The sequence below is a fragment of the Salvelinus namaycush genome, chromosome 12, assembly GCF_016432855.1.
Source record: "Salvelinus namaycush isolate Seneca chromosome 12, SaNama_1.0, whole genome shotgun sequence".
NCBI lineage: Eukaryota > Metazoa > Chordata > Actinopteri > Salmoniformes > Salmonidae > Salvelinus > Salvelinus namaycush.
In genome coordinates, this window is record NC_052318.1 from 46,331,178 (window position 1) to 46,357,697 (window position 26,520).

Genomic DNA, 26,520 nt, shown 5'->3' on the forward strand with positions numbered 1-26,520 from the left:
CCCTGATGGTTCCGGTCACTGGTCATATTTGAAGATGAAGGCATGAGACACACCAAACTGATGGACCCGACTTCATAAGTATGCCTTGAAGAAACCGTCAGACAATTAAAACAATTTTGGGAATAGACTTTACATTAACAAATGTAATTACTTGCATGAGATGAGTACTCAGATAAGACAAAATAGCCCCGCTTCCCTGTCTTAATATTTGAGAGCTGGATTTTGATGGACCCTATAGGCTACTGTACTGGTCTCACCTCACTGTCAACAGTCTAAGGAACTCCAACTGTTATTGAAACAAGTCTTTTGAAAATGTGGTTTCTGCACATAGACATTGGTTCCAAAGACTGCAAGGATTGTGGAAAGAATAAGGACTTTATGAACTACATAGCAGGAAAAGTGGACCGTCTACAGAAACAAAATGGGGATACTGATGCAATTAAATGTATTTTCATGGAATACTAACACATTCAATAAAAAAAACACAGGAATTCATAATTTAAATATTTATTTTCAAGACCAAACCAAAATGAATTTTGCAACGATTGAAGCAAAGACTATCCAATATATACATTTGACAGCTTCCTATAAAGCTAAGTCAACAGTTTCTTTTATAAAGTTCAGATACAGAAATATAAAAAAAAAATCTTGTTTTCCATCTGCATGTAATTGATGAGGAAAATACAAAAATATGCAATGATCAAATGCATTATTGCCTTCACAAACGTATTATTACTATTTAATGCATTCGATGATACATGACCACAATTAAATAGAGAATATCACTACAATTAAGTTTTAGGCACCATTGGATGTTAAGTTGGCATACTTCCTCCCTTCCAAAACGGGCTCTGTCACCACCACACCAAAGATGGCACCCTTTTTGTATGTGTCTGAGCTTGGCTGATAAAATCTTTATTTGGGATTTGTTCAAAAGGACGCGACTCCCCGTAGAGTCCTCAAGGACTCAGACCAATGTTTCAAACATTACAATACCGACATTGCCATTTCACTTGAGCACGGTGTCACGTATTTTTTGGTCGAGGGAGAGCATAGTGTCTTGAAGACAGAAAAGTACCCCGTCTCCCTTGAGATCTAGTCGAAGTAGGGAAATAACTAGCAAGCATATTTAGAAAAAGCTGCACCCCCATCAAAGTGTGTGCAGTGCATATTTCCTTCAGAAGTAGACCTCCAATAGGATTGCCCTTATAGAGCTAAGATCCCATCAGATAGATATGATTTGTATCTTTTGGAATGAGAGAGCGTGATACAGCTTTTGCGCAGCAAAGTCTTCCCATTTCCTATACAGTCTTTCCTAATGCCCAAACAAGTGACCCCCTTTTCCAATTGTCACCGAACAGAAGTTTCCATTTATGGACATCCACTGGTCTGAGCCTTTCCCCCACCCACAGACTGCTCTCAGCAGAGGTATTGAACTCCTGTGGTTTGACAAGATATGCAGTTCTCCAAACAGCAGGTTTCTAAATGCTACAAGTGACATGAAGATGGTAAGCTAGACATCGGAAACAAGTGCAGTACACTGAACATCTACAATATAGCTACTTAAACATTTTTAGTAGCAGTAAAAAAAATGAACTCAAAATTGAAAACTAAACTATCTGACTTAAGTAGACGTCTTATGCTCAGCAGAAGATTGATGTTACGTCCTTAGAATTTTTTTTTTTTAAAAGACTTAAAATATTACAAAACTAAAATACTATTGACTAATATAACATTAACATGCTCTGCTTTGGGCACCAGCTTGAGCCTACTTTTAAAAAGGGGTTAAATAAAATAGCAGAAACATATTTCAACAAATATACATAAAAAAAAACATTTTTGGTTATAAGATCAGTGAGTGTGCACAGCAGGAGTCCTCCCTCTTTCCCTGCATCCAATGGTCCTGGGGGGGCTGATCAGAGGAGAGGCATGGAGGATGGTGGGAAAAGGAATGGGGGGATGATGGGGGAAAAGGCATAGAGGCTGATGATGCACTCTGGAGGCGTGGTCCTCATCAAGCGTCTAAACCTGCCCTCCACATGCCACTAACTCACAGAAAATCTGATGGAAAAGTCCACAGAAAGAAAAACACAGTTGAAGGCCACCTGCTCCAAATTGTAACATGTAATCTCCAAATTGTAAATCTCCAGAAGAACCATCCAGCCAATAGTCTAGTCTACGTCACTAACGATAGTCCCCCCCCCTCCCCTGCTGTCCCCTAACTCACCTCTGGAACTTGTCGATGATCCGGTTGACCATCTTGTCTGTGACTCCAGGGCAGATGTCCTCAGCCATGTGGAGGTTTTTCTCCAGCTCCTCTATCCCTCCCTTCGTCTGTCCATCCCTGCGCTGCAGCTAGGAGCGGTGGAAATGGAGAGACAGAAAGGCAAAACAATATAGATTACTCAACTCATCTTTACAACTGTTATAAAAGAGCACCGATGTAGTAGAGTCTCTACCTCGGTGAATACCGGGGCGATCAGTGTGGTCAAGCTGGCAGACTTCTTCAGGAGGTCTTGGTCCTGTCATCAAATGGAAAGCAGAGGAGAACATTATAGACCCATGATACTCTCCCGAATTGTTTGCATTAGCCCACTAATCACACAACTAACATTGTAATTACATTCACTTCCTTGTCCTCGACTCAGGCCAACTCACCATTCCATTGGAAACATTATTCGGGTCTTTCTTCTTGCGAACAGTAGTAAAGGACCAGCCTGGCTGGGAGGAGTCATTCTCCTTGTTGCTGGACTCCCTGGGAGACACACAACAGATAGGATTATCCACAGGTTTAATGGTCAAATCTTTATCAACTCTTAGTCAAGGGTACAATGTTAAGAGCCTTCACTACTCACGAGTCAGAGTCTTCAGAGCTGGAGTCTCCGTCACTGTGTCCCTCGGCCTTCCAGCGTTTCAACCGGTCTATCAGCTCAGTGAGGTAGGACGTCTTCTTGGCATTCTTCACTATGAACTTGTGCTTCAGAAGCTCCTTAGCTGTTGGCCTCTATAAAGGGGAATATTGGCCCACAATTAAAAGGCAGGCTAACCATGGACAACCCCTAAATAATGCAAGATAGTCAAGTCATGGAACCATGAGAAATAAAAGACAAAGTGCTCAGGCATTGTACTTACAAATGAAGGGTCTTTGTTGAGGCAGGAGTCTATAAACTCTTTGAAGGTCTTGGAGAAGTCTCCACTGAGGGTGGGTGGGGTGTTCTTTGGTATGAGGAAGAGGACCCGCATGGGGTGCATGTCTGAGTTGGGAGGCTCACCCTTGGCCAGCTCGATGGCAGTGATGCCCAGAGACCAAATATCAGCCTGGAGGAGGGCGAGTGTGTTAGAGAGGGGCCAGGAATTCAGTGAAAGTAAGTTTGCGGGATTTGACAGCATGTTTATGTCATGAAAAGAGGACACGCCTTCAATTCCAAGTGCCCTCCACTAAACACAGAAGAGAACAGAAAGCTGGTAACCTTGGAGTCGTAGGCTGACTGTTTGATGACCTCTGGAGCCATCCAGAAGGGCGTGCCAACGAACGTCTCCCGTTTGATCTGGGTGTCTGTCAGCTGGCCCGCCACGCCAAAGTCTGCCAGCTTCACTTCGCCACACTCGGACAGGAGCACGTTGGCCGCTGCCAAACCACACACAACCATGATAATGTCAACAGCAATGAGTGAAATCAATACATGACACACTACTGGCACAAGAGCTAGACTACCGGATATAATAACCCTAATACCGCAGCTCGTCTCTACGGAAGATATTCCACACACACCTTTGATGTCCCTGTGAATCTTCCTCTCGGAGTGGAGGTAGTCCAGGCCCTTCAAGATCTCCTTCAGCATGGTCGCAATCTGAAACTCGTCAAATGCCCCTGCTCGCAGCTAGACACAAGACATACAGTGAGGACACATACGCAAACCCACCAACAGACATTGGGGGGGGGGGGACACTGACATATTGTAACTCTTACCAGGTCCAGAGCTGAGCCACCACCAAGGTACTCCATAATGATCCATAGTTTACTGCCCTGTACAGAGAGAGAGAGAGAGGTAGAAAAGAGGGAACCATTAGACATGATTTTAGGCCGAGGCGCCGTAGGTAAACCCCCCCCCCCCCCCCCCCCAAGTTCCGCCCTTGTCCCACCCCCCGGGAAAGATTTGTATCATGTTCTGCGCCTGTTTCTTTACCTCGAGCGTACTTTACCTCCAGGCTACTGTTGTCACCCTCCCTTCACATTCTCACTGTTTTACCGGTGAAAACGTCCACGCAGCATTTTCATTGCCGACCATCTGATCTCAAATCGGTTTCATGGGAATATGCATTTAAATCTTTAGGTTATGCCCATATTTTGCCTAATGGTGCGCGCTGTTCAGAAAAATGTCACCATTCGCACAATCATCCTAAAATCTCATAATACACGAGGTGGTGTTTTGTCTTACAGTAACGTTATACTATTATAGTCGGTTCTCATGTACAATACTATCATTATATATGATCTTGCAGACATTTTTATCTTTGATTTAACTTTATTAAAACGAGCGCCATTCACCAGAGTAGCCTGTTCTCTACGAGTAAAGCAGAGACTGTGTATACAAGTAGAATACAGCACACGCGCAGAAGCTTCGGGACCTTTCGCTTCCCGGGAAGAGGGGTCCAGAAAAGTCAGATCCCCAGCCACTCCGATGATTTTCATTTCAACCTCATGCAGGAGCTACACATGGCCGTGAACACGTTTTCCATGCAGAATGTCTTTTATGTGCAAATAGAAATAACCTTGTGTCTGTGGCAACCTCACCAATGCCCTCAACCCAAGCCCAGATACAAAGTCCCTGCAAAGTGCCGACATGTGCGAGTCTTGGGATTTGTCCACTTCACAAACATATTGGGAGATCATCCAATAAGACTCCCTAACTGACGCATATAAAGTCACACGATGCTCCAGATTGAGGCACGAGGGAGAAGGTGGGCTGCAGAACAAGAGCATACTCGGAGTGAAAGGTGGAAAAGCTGGCATTCACCACGCCACACTGCTCTCAGCAAACATTTCAAGGCCCTGGCAAAATCAGGGGTGGGTTACGTCACCCTCTCTTCTAGAAATACAGGTATTGTAACATAGCAGAAGAGGGTTCTTCTGTTAAGCGACACTGTATTTCTAATGGTACGGATTGAGTCGTTACCGTTTATGGAACAGACAATCAACACCTTTTGAATTGTAGCCGATTACACTCGCAACTGTGAAACAAAGCTTTACATAACGTCATTTGATCGCTGAGAAGTTAATTGATTGCACTCAAATTGGCCATTTGAATTTTTGGGGTTCACATAATATTCAATAAATACAGTATCAGTCAAAAGTTTGGACACCTACTCATCCAAGTTTTTTTTTTTTTTTTTTTTACTGTTTTATACATTGTAGAATAATAATTGATAATGAAGACATCAAAACTATGAAATAACACATGGGATCATGTAGTAACCAAAAAAAATGTTAAGTCAAAATTTATTTTAGGTTCTTCAAAGTAGCCACCCTTTGCATTCTCTTAAATCAGCTTCACCTGGAATGCTTTTACAATAGTCTTGAAGGAGTTCCCACATATGCTGAGCACTTGTTCGCAGCTTTTCCTGTACTGTGGGTCCAACTCATCCCAAACCATCTCAATTTGTTTCAGGTAGGTGATGCGGCTCTCCTTGGTCAAATAGCCCTTACACAGCCTGGAGCTGTGTTGGGTCATTGTCCTGTTGAAAAACAAATGATAGTCCCACTAAGCGCAAACCAGATGGGATGGCGTATCACTGCAGAATGCTGTGGTAGCCATGCTCGTTAAGGGTGCCTTGAATTATAAATAAAATCACAGAATGTCACCAGCAAAGCACCCCCTCACCACCTCCTCCATGCTTCTCGTGTTTCTTGGCCCAAGCAAGTCTCTTCTTATTGGTGTCCTTCAGTAGTGGTTTCTTTGGAGCAATTTGACCATGAAGGCCTAATTCACGCACTCTCCTCTGAACAGTTGATGCTAACATGTGTGTTACTTTTTAAAATTTTAACTAGGAAAGTCCGTTAAGAACAAATTCTTATTTACTCTAATGAACTTATCCTCTGCAGCAGAGAATAACGGACTGGCCTACTGGCGCACCGGGAGTTTTCCCGGAGGGCCGCTTGACAATTGGGGCTTGAGCAAAGCAAAATATAAATAACCCCAGCTCCCGCTTAAATAAAAATAACCAAGTGCTGTATGTCTGACTGGCCCAGGCGAGTGTGCTGCCGGCCCTCTGCCACTGTGATTGGGTATTACATCTGTCAGCCTCTCTCCCCCAGCCAATTACTTTTGGTCCAGTCCATTCTAACTTTACCTGGGCCCCATCTCTGTTAAGTGGTGACATTTGGATAAATAGTGGAGAAAAATAAAAAAGAGAAATAACGTAAAGGTGGTGCTGAAAAGCGGAGAGAGAAGAGGTTGAAGTCCCATGAGGCTGATGCAGCCAAATGTTAAAATAAATTATTAATTTGGCGCCGTTACCAGTCAATCTCAGCCTAATGAGCCCGAAGGCACTGGCAGCAGAGAGGAGAGAGAGCAGCCCATTGAGCCCAGCGATACCAGTTCAACTGTTAGTCAAGGTTTTGCAGCTGAAGCGGTAAGACAGAAGACAATAGGGATAAAATAAGCAATGTTTGGGTTTGGCAAGCTGGCTATTCAGCTATATCGGGTGCCTTTTGTTGAAACAAGCTCTCGTCAATGTCACTTTCGTGAACCAACCAATCACAGCCTGGATGGGGCGGGACATTACAAAAAAGGTTGACATGCTACAGCAAACTTTTGAAACGTTGAACTCATTGTTAGTACTTAGCATTAACAAATTAGACACTAACCACCAACGTAGACCATTTCTCTTGCACAAGGATTTAATGACGGAACAAAACCTACAAAAATTATAAAATGTTGGTTGTGTATTTCTTAAACTGCTGTATTGTCCAACTGGAATGAATATTATACTAGTGGTATATAGTATACTATATGAAATTATGAATATACTAACATTATACTTTTCATTTAATGTTATAATATTATACTAATCCAGGTTGAGGATAGTGCATCTGCAGTGGACAGATGTGCATTGAGCCAGAGCCAGGATGCCACTGCCACTCCAAATTTTGATTATTTTAGGAGGCTGAAGTCAGGGGACCTAGATGTTTTTTAGTTTCCACCCCCAACAAAAGTGTGAAAAGTCTGTGGTGCAGAAGGTTATCTTTTGTAAAAATGGGACCAACAGGAAGTGGCTGTCATACAGCGAAGAGAACCATGCTTTATTCTGCTTCCTTTGTATGGCATTTGCAAAGCCCACAGAGAGCAGCCCTTTCATGAACGGAATGACAGACTGGAAGCATATCCATCAGAGAGTGGGAGCATGAGAAGAGCGTTATGCATAGAGGTTATGCTGAGGCCTACTTTCTATGGTCCTCCAAAGGTAACATTGAGAGCCTGCTCATCGGCAGTCAGATGTCTGCTCATAGAGAGCAAGCGTGCAGAACAAGGCAAGTGCTAGAGAGCATTATAGACGTTGTTAAAGTCATAGGCGAGAGGGGTCTGAGCTACAGAGGCCTGCAGTCTGAAGCAGCTTATACGTTAGATGACAGCAGCATTGACCATGGCAACTTTTTAGAGATGATCATTCTGCTGGGAAAGTGTATGTGTATGAAAGAGCATCTCACTGCCTGCATAGAAAAAAGCAAAAAACTGCATGAGTCTGGGTCAAGAGGGGGCAGAGGCTCTGTAATCACTCTATTATCAAAGACTACCATCGTTAACGTCATTACCACCATCCAACACACAATGCAGGCCACCGTAGCAAGTGAAACCCAGGAAGCTGGTATGTCTTCAGTCCAGATCGACACGACGCAGAACATTACGACACAAGATCAATGCTCTGTCATAGTCAGATGTGTGACCAACGTCATCCATGAGAGGCTTGTGGCTGTGGTGAAATGCGAGGCATCCACTGGACAATACTTTGTCCAGGTACTGAGTGAAGTGCTGGAAAACATGAAGCTTGACATCAGCAAGTGCATTGGCAATTCCACTGATGGAGCCACTAGTATGCAAGGCCAGTATAAAGGCTTCTCTGCCCTGCTCTCTGCAAAGTCCACCAATCAAGTGCATGTGTGGTGCTATGCACACATTTTTTAACCTTGTTTTGGCAGACGCAACAGAGTGTCTTGGTAAGTGGGTCACTTTTTTTCTCTCATTAACAACATAGCTGTGTTCTTCCGTGAATCCTACCAGAGGATGAACATTTGGGAGAAGGAGAGCAAGGACCGGAGACACAGACGTCTTGCTCCAATTGGAGAGACACGCTGGTGGGCTGAAGACAGTGCCTTAAAGAAGGTCTTCGGAGCCTTTGGAAATCCAGATGAGGGTCTGTATGTTGATGTTCTTCTCACACTTTCAACCATACAAGATCAGAAAAACAACACTACTGCACGGGATACATTGAGGGGCTGCTGAAGTGTGAAACAATACTTACAGCTCAGATATTCCTCAGAATATTTCAGGTCACCTCACCAAGTCCCAAAATATCTTCAAACAAGTGGAATGGACATTCTGTCTGCGCACCGTATGGTTGTGTCTACAGAGGAGCAGCTGAAAGGAACGGCAAGAGATTTTGAAAAAGTCAAGCCAGCTGCAGACACATTTGTTCCGTGGGCCAACAGGAAGTTGCAGGAATCGGGATGAGGAAACAGAGCTGGAGTTAAAGACCACTCTGCCAACGAAAAGGGCTTGAAAGAAGAAAACCATGCCTGGAGAGATGGCACAAGATGAGACTTTTACTGGGGCAGAGTGCGCATACAGGATTGGTGTCCATACTCAAATGCTGGATATATAGTTATTAATATCATCCACCGGCTATTTCTGAGTAATGGCACTTTGTATGCCAACATGACTCTTCTGGACCCTAAAAACTTTAGTCAGCTAACATCCAGTGCAAGTGGCTTTCCACAGACAGCACCTTCAAGAACTAAGCAAATGTTTGATCAAATTTGACAGCAGAGCGACGGTGGCCAATTTACAGAGTGAGCTCATGAGTCTATGTTTAAACAATAGGGATTTGAAGAATACACAACCACGACTATGGAGGATCATGGACCTGAAGGAAATTAAGACGAGGTGGAGATGGTGAACAAGAGCTGTACATCTTGCAAGGACTGTCCAGTGTGTTGCTACCGTATTTTTAGTCAGTACAACCTATTGACCGACGCGTACCACATCCTGGGCCTTGCTTACAAGTTCCTACTTACCGGTCAATAAGCCAGGTAGCTTGCAAGCGGAGCTTCTCTACTCTGAAATTCATCAAGAGTAGGCTCAGGAGCACCTGGAGGCTTTTATGCTCATGGTTACCGAGCGAGATGTTTTAATGGCCCTGGACAGTGACCTGGTTATAGATAGCATTGCTGAGAGAAGTGAGCTGCAAAAATGTCTAATTTAAGGAGGTAGGAAATATGTTTATTTTAATTTTATTCTGACTTGCCTAATCACCAGTCTTTCCACCAACACATTTCTTCCTGTATTTATTTTACTGGCCAGATGGTTCCAGAGATTCTTGCCACCTTGCTGCCAGTGCCAATAAGTGCTCCTTCTAGCCAGCCTCCTCCTAAGAGCAACACGTTCCCCTTGTTCTATTTTACTGAAGTTGTTATAAATATTGGTCAGTAATCTTGTTTACATAAAGTGTGGAGTGGGTTGTGTGGATGGTGGGGTATCGCTGGGGGGGGTTTTGGTGGGCCGGTCTGAATCAAAAAGTCGGGGGCCATTTTTCATTCCCAGTCCGTCACTGGCAGCAGAGGTAACTCTGGGTCTTCATTTCTGTGGGGGTCCTCATGAGAGCCAGTTTCCTCATAGCGCTTGATGGTTTTTGTGACTGCACTTGAAGAAACTTTCAAAGTGACTGGACTTCTTAAAGTAATAGACTTAATTGAAATGCATTCCAGGTAACTACCTCATGAAGCTGGTTGAGAGAATGCCAAGAGTGTGCAAAGTTGTCATCAAGGCAAAGGGGGACTATTTTGAAGAATCTCAAATATAAAATGTGTCATTCCATAGTTTTGATGTCTTCACTATTATTCTACTATGTAGAAAATAGTCAAAATAAAGGAAAACCCTGGAATGAGTAGGTGTCCAAACTTTTGACTGCTATTTACATAAAGTAACTTACTTAAAAAAATATATATATAAATTTGCAAAAGTGTAAAAAAAAAACAGTTTTTGCTTTGTCATTGTGGTATTGTGTGTAGATTGAGGATGTAAAAAATTAAGAATAAGGCTGTAACGTAACAAAATGTGGAAAAAGCCAAGGGGTCTGAATACTTTCTGAATGCACCATATATTACCACTTGTGAATGATGCCCAGCTTGTGTGCATTATGGCAAGAAACAGTCCATGCCTTTTTTTGCGACTTTTTCAAATCAGAGTCCCACACCTCATGTAGCCTAGCCCATAGTCCTATATGTTTTGATGAGGTTTGTATCACAATTGAAGAGGCCAAATAACTTCTTAAAATGAAGCACACTAATCCGCTTTACAATGGGTGTAGAGCCTAACTGGCAAAGAGCGCGAGTTTCAAGTTGGGAGAAGATCATTTTCACCAGAAAATTGCACCTTGATAATAACCGCATTACATGCATAAATCGCATTTGCGGTCACTTTGAGAATGCGGTTTTCCCACTAATGGAATATTCCCGCTTATAGCCTACTGCCGTGTGTGCATTGCTGCGCTTATAATGTGACGAAATACCATGATAGTTTACCAATATTTTAAGCTAAACGTTCTGATCTGTTGTGTCAGCCTCATTGCTTAAAAAAGTATTTTTGATGCTAGTGTGTCGCATCCCACAACTGTCCCAGACTGTTTGGAATATTTATTTCTTGCACAGAATAGGTCAACTTTTGTACTACGGGGGATAGTAGATTGACAAAGGCTAGTGCTTTTGCTGTTCATTAGGCCTACTCATCTTGTTGGCTGACGAAAAGTAAATGTAGACAGTTCTTTCCATATCTTAAATATGCGCCACGGAACTGGATAAGGACGCGCGCAGTTGCGTCCCCGATGTCTCGGTCTTCACTTGTAGCCTGTGAGAAAAACCCGATCACGTGACAGAGAGCCATGTGAGTGAGAGGTGCTTTGGAGCATGCAGCCGGGAGAAGGGAATTATAATGAATTATTGTATTCAGCCCATGGGCACAACAGCCACTGGCCACAAAAGGCATGGATTTTTTTAGGGGGCATTACGGCCACAAAAAGGGGATGCCACCGGGAAATTCGAGGCATTACCAAGTGCTTGTCTAATTGTGAATGCGAGACTGATGAAGTGTGTACAACCTGTGCACAAAACAAAGCAGAGCTCATGCCTTTCATGTGACTTTATTCAAATCATCATTAGTCGCATCATGTAGCCTTAGAATGTACTAAAAATCAAAACATATAGCCCAACGTTAGTAACATAAATAACTCTAAAATTAAGCGTATAGGAGTACCTGTTTCTTTGTTAACTGCTCAACATAGAATAGCTGCATGTGCGCATTCCCTCAAATCGCTTGGAGAAAATATGATTTATATTTTATTCAGCTATGTTCAATTGTATTCTTCATACTATAAAAAAATGCCTCGGAAATTCTAAGCAAATCTTGTCTGCTAAATGATCCATTGTAGCCATCAGCCATAGCCAGATCATGGCCTAACATAAGAACAACTCAGAGTATACTATTCTGTTCTTCTGAAATAGACTTCATTTTCTTCATATCATGTTTCTAAAGCCCTGTCTAAAATAATGGATTTATTGTGATGGTGTAGGCTACATTACATGGATTTAAATGTAGATGTTCCAAAAGGTCTGCATCAGTGGCTTGTAGGATATGCGTGGAGGCCAGGAGATGCTAAATGTGTTTATGTTAATTAACGGTCAATTACCGTGAGACAGACAGTTATTTGCTTGACAATCACCGGCGGACAAAATTTCACGACCACAGCCCTACTCCCTCCCCCTGAAATTGTGTGCTACAATATGCCATTCTATATTGATTCTCAACAGGAAATCCATGTTTACTTGACAGAACACAACCGTTCTTAGGTTTTTGCCACATATTAAATTGAAAGAGTAGACTCCTTTTTTCTGAGTAGATTACTAATCTACTGCCTTCCCTCAAAGTCCCACCCACAGTGATTGATTGACAGGTCTAAAACCCTACCAACTGTGACACAAACATCCTGCCCCCTCCACTGACAATCCCACCCACAGTGATTGATAGGCCGAACTGTTACAAAATTACATTTGTTTCCTTACCCTAACTGTCCACAGCAGCAGAGCAAATAAAATACATAACTTGAACAAACATCATTGTGGCAATTCATTCATATCTTAAGGTAAAACTGTAAATATGACTAATCTCAAGAGATGACAGGTTTAATGTTAAAAAGGTTATTTTCCCTGAGAAAATAGTCCTGATCATATAGGCCGATATCCAAAACAACTAACACATCGAATTCATACATTTTCAGGTCATTTTCATGAGAAAGTCATGTCTTTCTACTCAATACCACAACTCATGTTACCAAGCTGGGAGGTAAAGTTATTAAAGTATTCAATAATTTAGCTGTGTATTTCGGACGGAATCAAGGCATTAGAATTTACCAGAGGCCACCAAAATAGAGCTCAATCAGCCTTTTTTATGTATTATTTTTATTCAATTATTATTATTTATTTTTTTACACGGGCATGGCCCCCCCCAGACCGGAACTCCCTGGCTGGCTACATTTTCTATTTGGCTGGATACTCCATATACTTACAGAAAACAACATCGGATAAAAAAGCTATATTCCAAGCCACAGCTCCATACTACTTATCAGACAGAGAACTGATACTGTATACTGGTTGTTGGGGTGGGATGGGGGGTCCATGGAGGGCTTTTGATCATTTTATTGGGATTCCTCCTGTCTTACTCATTGGTAGGAGAAATTATGATCCAAATCGGATGTTAGGTACTATATATTTGTTGACGATTATATGAAACCAATAAATAAAACAAAATGCCAATTTGGGTGCAATCAATTACCTTCATTTCTCAGATCAAATTATATTTCAACCAAACCTTTCAGGAATATTAATTTGATGTTTCTAACTAACGATTTCAGAACAATCCGAGATGGTGGGTGTCAAATCCTCTTTCTGGTGCTTTTTGAGGTGGAACGACTGCAGTGTGCGTGTGCGTTACCTTGAGGTAGGAGCCGTAGTACTTGGTGACGTAGGGGCTGTCACACTGGCTGAGCACGGTGATCTCCTGCTGGATGTCCTCGATCTCATCCTCAGCCTCCTCCAGGTCTATGGTCTTGATGGCCACCACATTCTGGGTGCGGTTGTCGATGCCCTTGAACACCTCGCCGAAGGAGCCCTTTCCAATACGCTCCAGCTTGGTGAACAGCTCCTCGGGGTCCGTCCGGCTGTTCTGAAGGTTCAGAGACAGAGACATAACAGTTATGTGGCAAAAAATAAAAAAATGAAACATTCCTTACCCCAGGACACCTCAACAGGTGACGATCCAGGGAAAAAAAGAGAAATGTTTCAACATAGACCTGATCATTTATTCACGGGACTTACGTTTCAGCGTAATCTCCTTCATCAGAGCTTTATGTGGCTAGTTTATACTGCTGAATGAGTCAAAAACAGGAAGTTGCCATTTCTTTAATTAACGTTGAACGGTGTGGCTTCATAGTTTATTGATAGGCCGGCTATATAAAACTGATGATCCAACTGTTTTATAAAAGAATAGCCTACCCAATTTGAAAAATCCATATAGCCTAATCTGCACTGTAACCTCTCCCTAGATGACCACAAGCATGTTTGCAAAGAGAGCCTGTTGGATCCAAATAAATGAGAAACTGTCTTCTGTTAAGCTTATTATCGCCAAACCTTGTTCTAAAATGTGGGACATTTCAAATACAGCAAAGGTGAAAGGGTGTGGCATTGAGATTACTTGGAAGACACGTTTTGACCTGAAAATGGGTTTCCACAGACAGATTTATGCCCTAGTGCATTTCTCAGTGTTTCCGATATTTTAATTTAGCAGCTGTGGTCCGCCGCTGCCAAATCATGTCCTCCACTCCAAAAATACAACGTACGTAGAAAAGATGGCGTTATATATATATATTTTAAATAAGATCAACTTTCAGAACTAACAACCACCTAAATAAAAACTAGAATCTAAAATTCAGAAAATTCAGAAAATGGCATGGCATGGGGCCCCCATTGATATGGTTATAATGTTGGAGTCACTCAGATGGCCTAAGAACACAGCATATATCATGGATACATTTGTAGAATTACAGGAAATTTGCTTTAAAACCGCTATTTTTCTCAGCCCCATGGAAAAATGGGTAGAATTGCAAGAAATTTGCTTTAAAAAAAGCAAACTGGTAGCCACCGCTGCCGAAAAAAATACTAGGGGAAACACCAATGTATTAATCTGTACAGAGAGTGGTGGAAGTCAGTGGCACCAGCCTTGATCTCTCCCTGCCCTGACTATTAAGAGCCCTGTCTGGCAGGTTGGCACAGAGGCAGGAATAGATGACTGTCTTTGGTCACCTTTGGGTGTGTGGGGCTTCAGTGTGACAGGACTGCCTAGAATGGCAGCAGCGTTAGTGTCTGGGCAGAGCCTGGCTCATGGCGTCACAGAGGGCCAGAGCAGCTATAGGAGGCTGCATCCTGCCCAGAGTCTCACGCATCTAGACCATCCTGCCTCAGATAAAGCTGTGAGCACTAGGCTAATCTGGAGACTGCCCAGGCCAGGACCTTAATCAGTTTGTTACCACCCCATGGCAGAACATGTTTGGCTGGAAATAACTTCAGTCAACAGAATCTCTTGGGAGGAAGCTAGCTGTCTAAATTCAACAGGCCTATTCTGATTCAAAACTAAAAGCTGAAGAGAAGAGGCCCTGTGCATATTGTAGAAAGAACATGCAGGCAGCATGCTCAACATTTAACATACACACGTCGTGTGCATGGGCCCCGGTTCCAATGCACTGTTGACAACTAACCTAGCGCAGACTCGGGTGTTACCCACATCAAACAAGAGTAAGGAATACTTCCTTTCAGGCCACACCCTCTTCAAGTTGACAGAACAATTCAATGTGGCCAATGCTACGGGTCATTGTTGGCAATATCACACCAGTCTCACAAAACAGTAAGGCTTGCCGCCTGGTTTAGCGTCAGACTTTGGACTGCAGGTAGGCCTAATGTCTATACGAGAAAACAGAGGAAATCACAAGGGAGTTGCTGATCTCCCTGGAGAGAGAGACAGGTGGATATCCTGCAGTTAGGAATCCATTTGCCAGAGCAATGAAGCATGGTGAACGAACGTCATTACTAAAGCCCCAGGGAAATGACTAATATCAACCACCTCTTATCAATGCAGCCTTCCTGCTGTTGCACAAGGCAGCTTGAGTACTGGAGTTCTGCAAAGTACCCTTAATGCCTATGTTTTGCAATGACCATACTAGAACTTGGCAGGGAGAGAATAATCTGCAGATAAGACAATGAGAGAATGTTCATATTTGTCACAATTGACTTTCCTTATAATATGTTACATTTCAGACGTGTTAGATAAGCGTGTCTAAACTGAAATAGAAAACACCTAAAGCCTAATCCCCAATTTAATAAATTGGTATCCAAAATATAACTGAAAAAGCATGGAATCTTTCAACATCTCACTTTGGTAAAGTAATGTCATAGTTCCACCCACAAGGGTTCTCATGGAGCAATCTTCCCTTTAAAATGTTCAAAACATCAACGACAGAAATGAGACCTAACGATGTAACGTTATTGCACTGAAATGTTCTCATCCATATCAGATTACAGGCTGTAAATGCAGAACAGCAGTTGTAGCTAGTGACTTAGGCCTATTTCAAGTCCCAAATCTAGTGAACGGTGACCATATGGCAGCCCAAACAATGTATAATTTGCCAAGGCAAGGGATACACAAAAGATGCTTTCAGTAGACCAGAGGCAAACACCTGTGACTTTCTATATACAGTTGAAGTCGGACGTTTACATAAACTTGTTTTAATGACTCCAACCTAAGTGTATCAACCACTCCACAAATGTCTAGTTAACAAACTATAGTTTTGGCAAGTCGGTTAGGACATCTACTTCATGCAAGACACAAGTAATTTCTCAAACAATTGTTTACATAGATTATTTCACTGTATCACAATTCTAGTGGGTCAGAAGTTTACATACACTAAGTTGACTGTGCCTTTAAACAGCTTGCGAAATTCCAGAAAATGATGTCATGGCTTTAGAAGCTTCTGATAGGCTAATTGACATCATTTGAGTCAATTGGAGGTGTACCTGTGGATGTATTTCAAGGCCTACCTTCAAACTCAGTGCCTCTTTGCTTGACATCATGGGAAAATCTAAAGAAATCAGCCAAGACCTCAGAAAAAAAATTGTGGACCTCCATGGATCATCCTTGGGAGCAATTTCCAAATGCCTAAAGGTACCACGTTTATCTGTACAAACAATAGTACGCAAGTATAAACACCATGGGACCACGCAGCCGTCATACCCCTCAGGAAGGAGACGCATTCTGTCTCCTAGAGATGAACATACTTTAGTGCGAAAAGTGCATATCAATCCCACAACAGCAAAGGACCTTGTGAAGATGCTGGAGGAAACAGGAACAAAAGTATCTATATCCACAGTAAAACGAGTCCTATATCGACATAACCTGAAAGGCCGCTCAGCAAGGAAGAAGCCACTGCTCCAAAACCGCCATAAAAAAAGCCAGACTACGGTTTGCAACTGCACATGGGGACAACGATCTTACTTTTTGGAGAAATGTCCTCTGGTCTGATGAAACAAAAATAGAACTGTTTGGCCATAATGACCATCGATATATTTGGAGGAAAAAGGGGGACACTTGCAAGCTGAAGAACACCATCCCAATCGTGAAGCACCATCATGTTGTGGGGGTGCTTTGCTGCAGGAGAGACTGGTGCACTTCAAACTACATGGCATCATGAGTGAAAATTACGTGGATATATTGAAGCAACATCTCAAAACATCAGTCAGAAAGTTAAAACTTACTCGCAAATGGGTCTTCCAAATGGACAATGACCCCAAGCATACTTACAAACTTGAGCAAATTGGCTTAAGGACAACAAAGTTAAGGTATTGGAGTGGCCATCACAAAGCCCTGACCTCAATCCCATAGAAAATTTGTGGGCAGAACTGAAAAAGCGTGTGCGAGCAAGGAAGCCTACAAACCGGACTCAGTTACACAAGCTCTGTCAGGAGGAATGGGCCAAAATTCACCCAACTTATTGTGGGAAGCTTGTGGAAGTCTACCGGAAACGTTTGACCCAAGTTAAACTATTTAAAGGTAATGCTACCAAATACTAATTGAGTGTATGTAAACGTGTGACCCACTGGGAATGTGATGAAAGAAATAAAAGCTGAAATAAATCATTGTCTCTACTATTATTCTGATATTTCACATTCTTAAAATAAAGTGGTGATCCTAACTGACCTAAGACAGGAGATTTTTACTAGGATTAAATGTCAGGAATTGTGAAAAACTGAGTTTAAATGTATTTGGCTAAGGTGTATGTAAACTTCGGACTTCAACTGTATGTATGTATGTATGTATATACACACACACACACACAGTGCATTCGGAAAGTATTCAGAACCCTTTTTCTTTCCACATTTTATTAAGTTACAGCTTTTTTCTAAAATTAATTAAATAATTTCCCCCCGCTCATCAATCTACACACAATACCCCATAATGACAAAGCAAAAACAGGTTTAGACATTTTGGGAAATGTTTGAAAGCTGTGCCATTTCCACCACGTGGGCCAGCCCCCTTGCAATTCAAGTACTAGCCAATGAACTTCCGGCCCTCGCCATTTGAGTGACAGCTAGCAAGATACACACAGCAGAGCAAAAGCAATGACATAGTGCACATATCTGCACATATGTGACGTAGTACGTAACTTTCTGGGACCACTTTTGGCTTGTGAGAGCTACTTTCAGAACTACTGGCTAAAAAGTATACAAAAAGTACAGATTCTCTTTAACAGGGCTTTGTGAATCTCTTTAACAGGCTGAGCCAGAACAGCTTCAATGCACTTTGGCATAGATTCTACAAGTGTCTGGAACTCTACTGGAGGGATGCGACACCATTCTCCCACAAGAAATTCCATCATTTGGTGTTTTGTTGATGGTGGTGGAAAACGCCGTCTCAGGCACCGCTCCAAAATCTTCCATACTTGTTCAATTAGGTTAAGATCTGGTGACTGAGATGGCCATGGCATATGGTTAACATCATTTTCATGCTCAACAAACCATTCAGTGACCACTCATGCCCTGTGGATGGGGGCTTTATCATCCTGTGGGCAAAGCCATGGAGAGGCTTCTCTGCAACTTCGCTATTACACTGTTATTATCAGTAGTATTTCATTATTAGTATTCAAGTTATTACCTCTAAATATTAGTCTAGTATACAAATTAAGAAGTGTCAGATTGGAGAGTAATTCTGGAAAAATGCAGATTCCAATTGACGCACCAAGTCCGATGCGTTTTCCCCCTCCACTTTCCCCGATCGATTCGCATAACGTCACCGACGCTACTGTGGTCATTCTCTATGGATATATGTTGTTCAAAGTGTCTAGAGGACGCAGTAATGAGAGAAAAATTATATATTACTGGAAAAATTATACGCTGCTGAAAATATTATGATATAGGCTATGCATCCTGTAGGATGAATCAGGAAGAGAGCTTGGCTACGTTTCATTCAGTTGCACCACATTTAATAAGAGAAGAAACGCAAAACTGGTACCGGTCGTCATTCCCTGCAACAAGACACAGGTTGTTGTTTTCTATCTGATTAAAGAGATGAAGTCCAGACAGGCTTGGCCTATTTTAGTAAACTGTATGAACGGACATAAGGAATTGGTGAACTCATACATGCACACCACCCACCTAAAAGGACCCATCAATCAAGCTGCCTGCAGCGCATCTAACTCAGACATAAGCAAATCACATTTGTCCTTTCCCAAAAACATTAAAAACCTTGCCTTCAAATCCTTTCTGTAGAATATCAAAATGAATGCTAAATCAATGTAGCCCATTGAGGATCAGTGGTGGAAAAGTACCCAATTGTCATACTTCAGTAAAAGTATACAGTACATTCGGAAAGTATTTAGACCCCTTGACTTTTTCCACATTTTGTTACTTTGCAGCCTTACTCTAAAATTGATTCAATCGTGTTTTCCCTCAATCTACACACACACCACCCCATAATGATTGTAATACATTTGCATGAATTAAAAAAAAAAAATAACAATAATGAAATATCACATTAATATAAGTATTCAGACCTGTTACTCAGTACTTTGTTGAAGCACCTTTGGCAGCCATTACCGATTAAATCGACCGATTAAATCGGAATGGCCGATTAATTAGGGCCGATTTCAAGTTTTCATAACAATCGGAAATCTGTATTTTTGGACTCCGATTTTTTTTACACCTTTATTTAACTAGGCAAGTGAGTTAAGAACACATTCTTATTTTCAATGACGGCCTAGGAACGGAGGGTTAACTGCCTTGTTCAGGGTCAGAACGACAGATTTTTACCTTGTCAGCTCTGGGATTCAATCTTGCAACCTTACAGTTAACTAGTTCAACACTCTAACCACCTGCCTCACGAGGAGCCCGCCTGTTATGCGAATGCAGTAAGAAGCCAAGGTAAGTTGCTAGCTAGCATTAAACTTATCTTATAAAAAAATCAATCAATCATAATCACTAGTTAACTACACATGGTTGATGATATTACTAGTTTATCTAGCGTGTCCTGCGTTGCATATAATCGATGCGGTGCGCATTCGCGAAAAAGGACTGTCGTTGCTCCAACGTGTACCTAACCATAAACATCAATGCCTTTCTTAAAATCAATACACAGAAGTATATATTTTTAAACCTGCATATTTAGCTAAAAGACATCCAGGTTAGCAGGCAATATTAACCAGGTGAAATTGTGTCACTTCTCTTGCGTTCATTGCACGCAGAGTCAGGGTATATGCAACAGTTTGGACCGCCTGGATCATTGCGAACTAATTTGCCAGAATTTTACGTAATTATGACATAACATTGAAGGTTGTGCAATGTAACAGGAATATTTAGACTTATGGATGCCACCCGTTAGATAAAATAAGGAACGGTTCCGTATTTCACTGAAAAAATAAACGTTTTGTTTTCGAGATGATAGTTTCCAGATTCGACCATATTAATGACCTAAGGCTCATATTTCTGTGTGTTATTATGTTATAATTAAGTCTATGATTTGATAGAGCAGTCTGACTGAGCGATGGTAGGCACCAGCAGGCTCGTAAGCATTCATTCAAACAACACTTTCGTGCGTTTTGGCAGCAGCTCTACTTCAAGCATTGCGCTGTTTATGACTTCAAGCCTATCAACTCCCGAGATTAGGTTGGTGTAACCGATGTGAAATGGCTAGCTAGTTAGCGGGGTGCGCGCTAATAGCGTTTCAAACATCACTCGCTCTGAGACTTGGAGTAGTTGTTCCCCTTGCTCTGCATGGGTAACACTGCTTCGAGGGTGGCTGTTGTCGATGTGTTCCTGGTTCGAGCCCAGGTAGCGGCGAGGAGAGGGATGGAAGCTATACTGTTACACTGGCAATACTAAAGTGCCTATAAGAACATCCAATAGTCAAAGGTATATGAAATACAAATCGTAGAGAGAAATAGTCCTATAATTCCTACAACCTAAAACGTCTTACCTGGGAATATTGAAGACTCATGTTAAAAGGAACCACCAGCTTTCATATGTTCTCATGTTCTGAGCAAGGAACTTAAACGTTAGCTTTCTTACATGGCACATATTGCACTTTTACTTTCTTCCCCAAAACTTTGTTTTTGCATTATGTAAACCAAATTGAACATGTTTCATTATTTATTTGAGGCTACATTGATTTTATTGATGTATTATATTAAGTTAAAATAAAAGTATTCATTCAGTATTGTTGTAATTGTCATTATTACAAATAAATTAAACATTTTTTTTAATTTTTTTTTTTAAATAGGCTGATTAATTGGTATCAGCTTTTTTTGGTCCTCCAATAATCGGTATCGGCGTTGAAAAATCATAATCGGTCGACCTCTAATTACAGCCTCGAGTCTTCTTGGGTATGACGCTACAAGCTTGGCACACCTGTATTTGGGGAGTTTATCCCATTATTCTCTGCAGATCCTCTCAAGCTCTGTCAGGCTGGATGGGGAGCATCACTGCACAGCTATTTTCAGGTCTCTCCAGATGTTCGATCGGGTTCAAGTCCAAGCTCTGGCTGGGCCACTCAAGGACATTCAGAGACTTGTCCCGAAGTCACTCCTGCGTTGTCTTGGCTGTGTGATAAGGGTCATTGTGCTGTTGGAAGGGGAACCTTCGCCCAAGACTGAGGTCCTGAGCGCTCTGGAGCAGTTTTACATCACGGATCTCTCTGTACTTTACTCTGTTCATCTTTCCCTCGAGCCTAACTAATCTCCTAGTCCCTGCCTCTGAAAATCCAGACAGCATGATGCTGCCATCACCATGCTTCAATGTAGGGATGGTGCCAGGTTTCCTCCAGAAGTGACACTTGGCATTCAGGCCAAAGAGTTCAATCTTGGTCTCATCAGAACAGAGAATCTTGTTTCTCATTGTCTGAGAGTCCTTTAGGTGCCTTTTGGCTAACTCCAAGCGGGCTGTCATGTGCCTTTTACTGAGGAGTAGCTTCTGTCTGGCCACTCTACCATAAATGCCTGATTGGTGGAAAGCTGCAGAGATGGTGGTCCTTCTGGAAGGTTCTCCCATCTCCACAGAGGAACTCTGGAGCTCTGTCAGAGTGACCATCAGATTATTGGTCACCTCCCTGACCAAGGCCCTTCTCCCCCGATTGCTCAGTTTGGCTGGGTAGCCAGCTCTAGGAAGAGTCTTGGTTCCAAACTTCTCCCATTTAAAACCTCTTGGCAATAGGGGGTGCTATTTGCACTTTGTAATAATTTCGTTCCCAAATTAAACTGCCTCGTACTCAATTCTTGCTCGTACAATATGCATATTATTATTACTATTGGATAGAAAACACTCTCTAGTTTCTAAAACCGTTTGAATTATTTCTCTGAGTGAAACAGAACTCATTCTGCAGCACATTTCCTGTCAGGAAGTGAGATTTCTGAAATCGAGGTCCCTGTTCTAGGGTCAGTTTATAAGTCCCCATGTAAGCTATGGGGCTACATGCACTGCATACGCCTTCCTCTAGATGTCAGTAAGCGGTGAGAATTTGAATGGAGTGGATTGCACCATCTGGGGCCCTATATAAGACCGTGGAACGGAAGTACCGTTCTTTTCAACGGGGCGCCTGGCGCAAGAGGGACATCACAATGGCGTCCTGCAAAGCTTTCGTTTTAGCAGTTCTATATCTCCGGTCATGTTTTTATTCGTTATAGTTGTTAAAGACATCATAAGGTAGTTAATTTAAACCGACTTATAGCAGTTTATATCAGTTTATTGCGATTTTCTGGGATTTCTTTGTGACGCGCTATCAGGAGTTGGACACCTTTCCGGCACATAGCTAACGTTAGCGGCTATTTCGACAGGAGAAGAGGACATCTTTCAACCAAAAGACGATTGTTCTGGAGAAAGGACACCTTGCCCAAGATTCTGATGGAAGCTCAGCAAATAGTAAGCAGTCTTTATGCTGTTAATTCGTATTTATGTTGACAAATGTCAAATAATAATTCCGCCATGAATTTCGGTGCGGTCTCGCTTTAGCGCACGCTGTATTGCGCAGTAACGTTAATTTTAAAAATCTAACACAGCGATTGCATTAAGAACTAATTTATCTTTCATTTGCTGTCCAATCTGTATTTTTTAGTCAAGTTTATGATTACTTATCGATTAGAATAGGTGCCTTTCCCAAGATTTCTCCTGACATTTTCTTTGCAGCTTGGCTACTTTTCTCATTGTATAACCACGATTTGTGCCGCTAAATATGCACATTTTCGAACAAACTCTATATGCATTGTGTAATATGATGTTATAGGACTGTCATCTGAAGAATTCTGAGCAGGTCAGTGAAAAAATTAATATCTTTTGCTGGGTTATACGTTATCGCTATTTTTGGCTTGAATCAATGCTGTTGTGTTTCTGGCTATTGTGGTAAGCTAATATAATGCTATATTGTGTTTTCGCTGTAAAACACTTAAAAAATCTGAAATATTGGCTGGATTCACAAGATCTGTGTCTTTCATTTGCTGTACGCTGTGTATTTTTAAGAAATGTTTTATGATGAGTAATTAGGTAATACACGTTGCTCTCTGTAGTTATTCTAGTCGCTTTGGTGAGAGTTGTGATGGTGGCTGCAATGGTAAACTATGATTTATACCTGAAATATGCAAATTTTTCTAACAAAACATATGCTATACAATAAATATGTTATCAGACTGTCATCTGATGAAGTTGTTTCTTGGTTAGTGGCTATTTATATCTTTATTTGGTCGAATTTGTGATAGCTACTGATGGAGTAAAAAACTGGTGGAGTAAAAAAAGTGGTGTCTTTTGCTAACGTGGTTAGCTAATAGATTTACATATTGTGTCTCCCTGTAAAACATTTTAAAAATCAGAAATGATGGCTGGATTCACAAGATGTGTATCTTCATCTGGTGTCTTGGACTTGTGATTTAATGATATTTAGATGCTACTATTTACTTGTGACGCTATGCTAGGCTAGTCAGCTTTTTTACTGATGGGGGTGCTCCCGGATCCGGATTTGGGAGGAATTAGAGGTTAAGAATGATGGAGGCCACTGGGTTGTTGGGGACCTTCAATGCTGCAGAAATGTTTTGGTACCCTTCCTAAATCTGTGCATCGACACAATCCTGTCTCGGAGCTCTACGGACAAGTCCTTCGACCTCATGGCTTGGTTTTTGCTCTGACATGCACTGTCAACTGTGGGACCTTGTATAAACAGGTGTGTGCCTTTCTAAATAATGTCCCATCAATTGAATTTACCACAGGTGGACTCCAATTTATATAAACATCTCAAGGATGATCAATGGAAACAGGATGCACCTGAGCTCAATTTCAAGTCTCATAGCAAAGGGTCTGAATACTTATGTAAATAAGGTTTCAGATGTATATATATGTATCTATCTACACACACACACACACACACACTTCTAAAAGCCTGTTTTCGCTTTGTCATTATGGGTTATTGTGTAGATTGATAAAGCATTTTTTTTAAATAAAGTCATCAATTTTTTAATAAGGCTGTAACATAACAAAATGTGGAAAAAGTCATGGGGTCTGAATACTTTTCGAACACACTGTAGATACCTTAATAGAAAGTTACTCAAGTAAAAGTATTTGGTTCTAAATATACCTAAGTATTAAAAGTAAAAATCATTTCAAATTCCTTATATTAAGCAAAGCAGACGTCACCATTTTCTTATTTTAAATAAGAAATTTAAAAAGCAGACGGCTAGCCGATGGCTAGCCACAGGCACACACAGACAATTTACAAATGATGCATTTGTGTTTAGTCCACCATATCAGGGGCAGTAGGGATGACCACGTATTCTCTTGATAAGTGCGTGAATTCAACCATTTTCCTGTCCTGCTAAGCATTCAAAATGTAACGAGTACTTTTGGGTGTCAAGGAGAATGCAGGGAGTAAAAAGTATATTATTTTCTTTAGGAATGCAGTGAACTAAAAGTTGGCAAAAAATATAAATAGTAAAGTAAAGTACAGATACCCCAAAAAACGACTTTACACCACTGACGAGAATATAGACAACTATTAGAAAATAGAAACATACACGCAGCCTGTCCATAGCCTAATGATCAGCCTGTCCATAGCCTAATGATCACCATTGATCAATTTTAGTGAAGCAATGGGGGTGTACTATAAATTGGCAATGAACTGGAGGGGAAGTTTGAATGGCGAGAGTGACACAGTCTAGCTCTGGTGTGATATGATCACATTGGCTAAATTGATATCTTGCTACACTGATGCATTGCAAACATTAAAAAACAGGCAGAGAAATGAATTAATAATTCACACAATTAACCCAGACCTGCCATTGGCAGTGGCATGTCAGTGGCAGTGTCATCAGTTTATTTTCGCATGTTCAATTTTACATCTAACTATGATGTTTGGTTAAGCACTTCTCACGTGATCAAATGTGAACGAAGAGTCATCTGTCATTGAACTACAAACACTTAATTGAAGAATCCCTACTGTCAACCAATCACCGACGAAGGGGAATTGACTTCGGCTACCAAACTTCGACAAGCCTCAAGAAAAAAATGTGCTTGAACCCTGCCGTACACCAAAACGAATACAAACGTCACAAAAAGTCGTCATAATATATGCGCGAACTGTTTCGACTGGGACGCATAGATCACGAAGTCTTGCGCTACCGGTGCTGGCACATGCGCAGATCAAATACACCGCTGGAACGCTGATTAAACTGTTGAGTTTAGTTACACGTCCTAATAATTCTAAAGATTGCGCAGAAAACCAGGTGTTTTAATCGGCGTATGCTTACTTTGATTTTGACATTACGCCGATTACGATAAGCAGAGTAAAGTGTGTACATGACTATTGCCATACGTTACTCGGCCTAGTACTGCCATAATCAGTTTAATATCAAATTATGAGTGTACATGTAGCTAAACGTACGTTGACAGACGTGTCATTCCTTCCTGTGAACTGCCGATATATACCTGAGTGCTCATAAAGCTGGTTCGCTAAATGATTTGTGTCATGCCCTCAAAACGGTCTAGCAACAATACACCAACTGGATACAAAACTAGCTAAGTTAGCGGCTGTAGTTAAGTTACTTAACTATTAGTTAACTAGCTAGTTATGAAGTTACACACTAACAACGTCCTGCAATCTTGCTAACTGACGTTACTCAACTAAATGCAAGAAAGCTATTTAACGTGAAATGGTTATTATTGAAAAAGTTGGAAGGCCTCCACTTACCTGCATCCCAGGCACTTGCACCGCAACCGGTGACTGGGCCATCTTCCGCATCCAAATGAATAACAGAAAACCAACCGATTAACGTTTTAGATAACTAGCCTAGCGAACTAACGTCAGGCAACCCAGTTTGTGGTTTATTATTCGCTAGTTAACGGTAACAACCTATTTTCCTTTGAAAAACGTAGCTAACTGCTAAAGTCGTCGTAGCTAGCTGACATTACACACCCAGCCTTAACGCTAGGCTAGCTACTTCAAAACAACAGGCGACTGACTATTCCATGATATTGATGTTTTAACATTAATTTATAGTTGTAAAACAATGTCTTTGATGTTACGACAGTCTATTCATCTGTGTATTTAGCTAGTAAAAAATACAATCCAAAAGTGCAAGCAGTCGACGACTTGTTGTCAGAACTACGTTGATGTGGCTGGCTGG

General features: G+C 41.5%; 1 protein-coding gene across 1 annotated transcript; it reads right to left on the reverse strand.

The window, feature by feature from the left end:
• Positions 1-491: 491 nt before the first annotated feature.
• LOC120057338 (serine/threonine-protein kinase 26-like) lies at positions 492-26,520 on the reverse strand. Its single transcript, XM_039005919.1, has 11 exons — positions 26,085-26,520; positions 13,260-13,490; positions 3,971-4,027; positions 3,773-3,881; positions 3,471-3,628; positions 3,133-3,318; positions 2,856-3,004; positions 2,659-2,755; positions 2,460-2,522; positions 2,228-2,355; positions 492-2,061 (listed from the first exon to the last, which is right to left on the reverse strand). Exons 1-11 carry the CDS (start codon positions 26,133-26,135, stop codon positions 2,046-2,048), a joined length of 1,245 nt encoding a protein of 414 aa, XP_038861847.1. The 5' UTR covers positions 26,136-26,520; the 3' UTR covers positions 492-2,045.

Bases quoted from the DNA above. Each gene is read 5' to 3' on its own strand.
- LOC120057338 (XM_039005919.1), bottom strand. From the start codon at position 26,135: ATGCGGAAGATGGCCCAGTCACCGGTTGCGGTGCAAGTGCCTGGGATG. The intron at 4,028-13,259 runs GTAACGCACACG...CTCTCTGTACAG, and splicing joins ACTACGGCTCCTACCTCAAG to GGCAGTAAACTATGGATCAT. The intron at 3,629-3,772 runs GTGTGTGTGGAA...GTGGTTTGGCAG, and splicing joins GATTCACAGGGACATCAAAG to CGGCCAACGTGCTCCTGTCC.